At 60.8% G+C, this 7108-nt stretch overlaps 1 protein-coding gene across 1 annotated transcript; it reads right to left on the reverse strand.

The window, feature by feature from the left end:
- Window positions 1-222: 222 nt before the first annotated feature.
- ZBTB45 (zinc finger and BTB domain containing 45) lies at window positions 223-6267 on the reverse strand. The gene is made up of 3 exons (XM_069457697.1): window positions 6216-6267; window positions 2695-3976; window positions 223-759 (listed from the first exon to the last, which is right to left on the reverse strand). The coding sequence occupies exons 2-3, from the start codon at window positions 3974-3976 to the stop codon at window positions 503-505; spliced, it is 1539 nt and encodes a 512-aa protein (XP_069313798.1). The 5' UTR covers window positions 6216-6267; the 3' UTR covers window positions 223-502.
- Between the last annotated feature and the right edge of the window lie 841 nt (window positions 6268-7108).

The following is a 7108-nucleotide window of genomic DNA, read 5'->3' on the forward strand; positions in this document are numbered from 1 at the left end:
CACGCTGGTCCAGGTGCACACAGCTTCACGGTTTAGGCCCCAGCCAACAGTCCTTTATTACAGAGCGGGAGCCCAGAGGCCCAGCTCTATTCTATGATGGGTCCACCTGAGCCTCCCTAGGCGCCCCCTGAGGGAGCATTAGCTGGGGGTAGGGAGCCAGGGACCTCGCCCAGCCTAAGACTGGGGCAGGGGCGGGCCCCAGGCCCCACCCCCGCCCCAGGGGGGAAGGATTCCTAGGCCAGGTTCCAAGGGTCTGAGCACCCGGTTCAGGCTGGAAATGGTCCAGTTCTCAGAGGTGGTCCGGTCCCTGACCAGCCCAGCCTGGCACCACCTGGAGGATCTAAGCACGTAGTGGAGAGGAGTAAGGTGGACTGGGCCCTAGTAAGGAGAAACGGGTGAGGACAGAGGGAGGGCCTGCTCAAGACAGAGTGTGGCGGGTGTGGCTGACTGCGAGCTAGTGTGGTCGCTCCCACAGTTGGCGAGGCCAGGCCCAGGACCGCAGTCAGGGCGCAGGGTGTGAGGACAGGTGGCGCTCCAGCAGCGCACGGTGCGAGAAGACCTTGCCGCAGGCAGGGCAGGGCGAGCGCTCGGGCCGGTGCGTGCGCATGTGCACGTTGAGCGAGCTCTTCTGTGTGAAGCGCTTGGCGCAGACGGCGCACTGGAAGGCGCGCACGCCGGTGTGCGTGACCATATGCTTGAGCAGGTAGTCGCGCAGCGAGAAGGATCGCCAGCACACGGCGCACTGGTGCGGCTTCTCCCCTGCGGATGACAGGGTGGGCCGCGAACGCACGTCAGATCTACAGCTCGCCACCCACTCGGCGCCTGTACCTGGCAGGGGCTCCGCTCCGCTCCCCTCCCCTCCGGAATCATCACCCCGGGGGTCCCTTACCTATCAGGAAACCCTCCCCTCACTCTGGGATCTCCCAACCCAGCAGGGACAACCCCTCACTCCCCAACCACCCCTCACATGGGGACCTTCCTGTCCAACAGGGACCCTCACACAAGCCTAGGTACCTCTCTGCCACCCTTGCCTGGCAGGGACACCCCTTTTTTGTCATTCTAGGATACCACTGCCTGGCAGGGTCCCCCTAAATCCAACAGGTACCTTCCCAGAAGGGAACGCTGCTCGTCTGGAATATCTGTTGCCCAACTAGACTGCCCATTCGTTTTCCCCTTCCTCCAGGGACCCTACCCCTCAACCCCTACCGCACCTGGCATAGGGAGACACAACGGCCCAGCCTCCATTCCCCCCATGTCCATAGAGCCTTCAGAACTTTCAAATCGCCAGTCATTATTCATCATTGTGGGTACAGTCTGACAAGGCCTAGTACCTTTTCACAAGGAGAAACCTGGGCACATGTGCCACCTTCCTGCTGGAAGCCCCAGTTGCCCAGAAGCCCTGCCCTCGGGCCACTATAATGTCCCTGGGATGACAGAGCTGAGCCGGCTGCTCTCCTCACCCTGAGTTGGAGGAGGAGAGGCAGGCTGTGTCTGCCCCTAGAGTCATCAGATGTTAACAAAACAGCTATCTCAGTGGCAGAAGTCACACACTTCTTGCACAGCCAACACTACCTTGGAGCTTCTGGCAGCTTCCTACTGGCTGATTACCCAGCTCCCCTTACTCCCAGGCCCCTGGCTTCTTCCCATCCTCCCCAAGGCAGCCAGAAGGAGATTTTAAACTGTGACATCTCAGTCATTCCTTAGCTTACTTAGAACACTGATAGCTTCCCCACCACTCACAGTCAAACCCCAAGTTCCTGTTCCTGCAGACCGCCCCCCCAACACACACACACACACGCGTCGCCTTCCAGCCAAATTTTTGCTTTACCAAACAATGCCTAGCAGGCCTCTGCTTTCCATATCCCTGCCTTCCATCTCAGCCTCCAGGGAGCACCCTACTCTCCCTGTGGCACACCACCACCTCAGGCCTTCTCTCCACCACCCTCCCACTCTTTACCTCCCATCTCCCCCAGCTCTGTGGCGCTGCCTCTCTGACACACACAAGGTCTGAGGGAACCTCCTCACAACCTTCAGGGGCCCTCTCCTCCCTCTGCAGCTGTGGGGTCCCCACACTGCAGCCATGTTTTCCTCCTCCTGCCCCAGTCTCAAGGGCTCCTGAGGCCTTTATCCAGCAACCTCTCTGCCAGCTTCACACGCCCTAGGCTAACTAACCCTCCCTTATTGCCAGCCCATAACCAGACTGTTGGCATCGAGAGAGGCACAGGATGCTCCCCACAGCCCGGCTCCCCAACCTGGCCAGGACACCCCTTGCAAGGCTCCACTGCTGGGGGGCTCCTGCTCCCAACCCAGCCTCAGGATCCCTGCTCCATCAGAGGCCTATGTCTAAAATAAACAAATAAATAAATAACGGAAGGAAGAGAGGATCCCTGCTCCAGCTCCATAGAAGCCTGCTGCTGGGGGGCAGGGTGGGGGTGTTGCAGAAAAAAAAAAAACAAAACGAAAAAAATAAAAAATAAAAAAGCCAGCTCCTGTTGGCCACCTGGGGGGGGGGGGGCGGGGTGTTCCTCTCTGCCACATGCCTTGCACTTGGGGCAGAGGCTTGATTTCCTGGCTGCCTGGAGTTACCAAAAAGCAGCAGAAATGGCAATGCCCTGCACACAATGCCCAATTCCCCCTTGGGTTTGAATCTCCAACGAGGGGGGTTGTTCTCTCTCCTGTCCCACCCCGGCTCACCGGAATGGATGAACATGTGCTTGGTGTAGTTTTTCCGTGAGCTGAACGTCTTGCGGCAGTGGCTGCACTCATAGGCAGGTGGCTCCGCGCCTGGGGCACGAGCAGGAGTGCCTAAGGGGGCCGTCGCAGGAGCGACAGAAGGGGCCGGAGCCTCCGCCAGCTGAGAGGTGGGGGCTGCATCCGGCTGGAGTGTGGGGTAGAAGGCAGGCGGGGGTGCAGGGGCTGGCCCCGATGGTGCGGGAGGGGTTGGTGCAGGAGGCCCCGGAGCACCCAGGTGAAAGGGGAAAAGCGCGACGGGAGGCCCTGGGGTCTTCACGCCGGGTGGGCGCGGTCCGGCCAGGATGCAATCAGGTGGGACAGGGGTCTCAGCAGTACAGCCTTCAGCTGCAGCGCCGTCCTCCTCGTGCCAAGCGGATACGTAGCTGTCTGGGAACATGTCCTCGGCCGCCGTAGCTCCCCGAAGGAAGTCCCTGCCAGCACCGCCGCCGTAGTCAGCAAGGCCAGTGGGCGCAGGGGGGTCCTCGCAAGCGCTGTCAGAGGCAGCAGTGAGGAAGCCACCCGTGCAGTCTGGGAAGGAAGGGGGAGCCTGGCCCTCGCCTGGGCCGCTGCCTTCGCCGTCCTCACCGTCGGTCTCATCATCAGTCTCCTCATCTTCGTCGTCACCTCGGTCGTCAGGGGGCTCGGGCAGTGCGGGATCGCCGTCAGACCCCTCGGCCTTGGTGGGCGCCGGGGGCGCAGGCAACTGCAGACGCGCAGGCTGGCGCTGCTTGCGGCTGTGCGCAGTGCCAGAGTGCCCCGGAGGACGCGCCGCCAGCAAGTGGCGCAAGCGGTGCCGCAGCTGAGCGGGCGCCAGTGGCGGGGGCACCGGCGCAGGCAGGAGCGCTGGTGCGGAGGTGCCTGGGGCGCGAGCACGCGCGATAATCTGCGTGCACTCGTCGATAACTGTCTGGATGCGAAGCACAGACGCAGCCGTGAGCACTTGCAGCGCTTCGCCCTGCGCCACCACTAGAGAGCCGCTGTAGAGGAATTCAACGAGCTGGCGCACAGTCTGTGCGGGCACCACCGGAGGCACGCGGATCTCAGAGTGACCGAGCAGCAGCTTGTCCTGGAAGAAGGGCGAGCCGGCGGCCAGCACACAGCGGTGTGCCCGCAGTGAAGCCTCGCGGATGCGCACAGTCACGTCGCAGAAGTGCCCGCCCAGCCTCTGCCCGTTGAGGGTCTCCAGAAGCGAGCGAGAGAAGTTCTGCAGGTGTATGTGGTGCACCGCCTCTGCCGCCGCCATCTGCATGAAATGAGGAGGGCCGGGAGAGGTCAGCTGAGGACCTCCCTCTGCCCCAGTGTCTCTGTCCCCTCACCCCTTATCACAGGGCAGGGCCCAAGGGTGCACCACACCCCCAGGCCTCACTGACCCTATCCCTCCCCAGCAGCTCTTTATAGTCCCATTCCCAACACAGGACACACCAGCGCTCCTGCCTCCACTCTACCCCCAGGTCCTCTGCAGCATCCTCCACCTCTGCAGACCCCAGCACACCCCTAGGAGAGGGTTGGCAATACTGAAGGTATGCCCCTTTCCCAGCCTTGCTCACTGTCTCAGGGAAGGTTCAGGGCTTGGGCTCCCCTATCTTAGCTCACTCACCTCTCCCCCAACTCCAATAACCTTAAGCCTCCCCATCTCCCTCTCCAAGGGGGCAGTCCTGTGTAGAAGAGGCCAGGGACAACACCCGCCACACCCCCCGATACAAACTAGCTAACCTGCCTCACCCAGAGCAGACTTTGCTCTCCAACCAGGTAGCTTCGATTCCCCCACCCCAGCTCTAGGCTCCTTTTTGGTTTCCCTTCATCACACCCCCCAATCCAAGGCCCCATGCATATCCAGGACTGCTGACTCAGAACTAGGTTACATTAACTAGTATATACAGAGGTTTTTGTAGGGGGTGGTGTGGCATATGCCTCCTGGGCAGGGAGATTTGGGATATGCCTGGTCACAGGGGGCCGAAGGTTGGGCATTAACCTGGCAGGTGCTCCATGGGAGACAAGTACATGGTCCCTGGCCAGACCCCAGCCCAGCAGGCAAGGATGGGTCTCCTGCAGCCCCAGCTTCCTGCAATCTTGATGGGGCCTATGGAGCCCAGGGTGTGGGTGTGGCACACAGAGGGAAAGTATGTGGATATGAGCATGGGTGTGTGACTCGATGGGCGCAGGTGAAGCAGCAGCAGCCAGGAGAGCAGCATGGCTGAGCAATCAGGATGCTTCTTATGAACCTGTGGCTCCCTGATCCCAGGCACAACCCACCCTCAGGCACCAGAAAGGGAAGGGGGTAGTCCCAGGGGACTCTGGGAATCTGAGAAAGAAGCTCTGCTACTACACCCATCAAGCCAGGTGAGCCCCCAGTCATTCAGCCTGTTTCCCCTTCTATCAAACAAGGGATGGGATACTCGCTCATCCCAAACCCAGATTCTGGCACCACACCTCCAGGTCTAAGAGAGGAGAATCCGGGCACAGGATGCACCCTGATAACCATATACTCTCCACCAGCCTGCCTCTCCCTTGGGGTCACACAACCCCAGAGTGGGGCGCACTTAATCCTGCCCCTACACCCTCGGGGTCTACTGGCATCTCAGACTCAATGCTTCTGGCTCCTTATGCCCAAACCGCCTTCCTTTTGCTTCAGTAAGACCCCTCCCTTTCTTGCATGCATCACAGATAACCCCTCAGACAACTTTGCACACCTCCAATGTCCCGGTTGCTGCTGTCTTGGTCTGATGAGGTAACCTCCTTGCTGCTCCCCTCCGCGTCCCCCTCCTCCCGTTCTATTCCCCACGCGGCAGGCAGAGGGAGCCTGATCAGACCTAACATCGGGACACACACCACCCTGCCCCCGCTCAGAGTACTCTACGGTGATGCATTCATTGCAATTCCTAAAATAAGACAAGCCTTTGCACGTACAAAGGCTTTACCTCTGCCAGCAGCACTGTTCCCCATCTTTATTCACCTAACATCTGAAGGACTTCAAATCTGTGTCTGGGCGATGGATACGGAAACCTGTGCATCAACCCGCAAAGCTTGAAAGTTTCCTTTTCCGACCTGCCCCCCCTTGCTCCCTGGCGGGCTCCGATTCCTCAGTCCAGATGCAGCAGAGCCTTCTTGGATGCCTCAGAACAAAGGACCACCTTCAAGACCTGACACCCAGGCCCACCCTCCGGGATCCGGCGCCGCATACTCGCCGCCACGCCTTCGTCCACGCCGTGGACTTTGCTCTGAGCCCCGTCTCCCGTACTCTGCGCCATTGCTCGCGTCCTGCCCTGAGCCCAGAGCCCCCTCTGATCTGCTAGGGGTGCACCCGCTACACTCCCGCCAACCTAGGTTTCCCGCCTCCGCACCCTTGTCCGCGCTGCACCCCGATCCTGCAGCGCCCTCTCGCGTTCGTAGCGTGCTCTGGAGCGTAGAGCGGGCGCCCCTCCCCTGGCACGCCCCAGCCTCCCCGCCGGCCCTGCGGCAGGGGGATGCCCGCCCGACCCCACCTCCGGCTCCTCCTCAGGCACCAGGCCGGGCCGTGGCTGCCTCCTGCTCACCAACGCCAAGGCCGCACTTCCGGGCCGCTTCGCCAGCGGAACCGAAGCCCTGCGCCAAAGCGGCGCAGGGGGAAACTCTACGCCGTAGCACGTTTCCCGTATTTTTACGACGATCAGGTGGCGCAGTCGTCGGCAGGCCACCCCTCTGACTCTTCTCAGAGTCGGAACCAAAGTCGCAGTAGCTGGGGCTGCCGCGGCGCAAGAATCCAATGAACCAGAGCACACTTCCGGCGTGGCCCTGGAGACCGGGGCGGGGGCGGGGGCAGGGGCGGGGCCTTCAGTGATTCAGCGGGCGAGCAGCAATGGAGGTTGGGAAGACAGTGCCGGCCCAAATCTCCCTACCTGTCCGGTTTATTTATTATTATTTTATTTATTTGTTTGTTTACTTGTTTCTTTCTTACTTTCTTACTTTTTTAGAGACGGGGTCTCGCTCTGTTGCCCATGCTGGAGTGCAGTGGTGCAATATAGCTCTCTGCAGCCTCCAACTGCTGGACTCAAGCGATCCTCGGGCACCAGCCTCCGGAGTAGCTGGTACTATAGGCACGTGCCACCACACCCGGCTGCTTTAAACCCCACTGTGACCTGGGGAAGGGCCGTTCTTTCTATAACATGCATAGACGCATAAGTAGGTCTCGCCGCTGGCATGTTGGACCCCAGCCCCGTGTGAGGCACAGGTGATATATACACCTGTAGCTTCTCCCCAGGACCTCTAGCTGTGGGTGGGATGGGGAGCGGACCCCACTGTGGCTCTAGCTCCCACCTTCCGCTCTGAGCCTGGGTCCCACCCACAAGATGGAGGCAGCCTTACCAATGCCTCCACCCCTCAGACCACCGGGCCCACC

Source organism: Eulemur rufifrons, chromosome 24, assembly GCF_041146395.1.
Source record: "Eulemur rufifrons isolate Redbay chromosome 24, OSU_ERuf_1, whole genome shotgun sequence".
Classification (NCBI taxonomy): domain Eukaryota; kingdom Metazoa; phylum Chordata; class Mammalia; order Primates; family Lemuridae; genus Eulemur; species Eulemur rufifrons.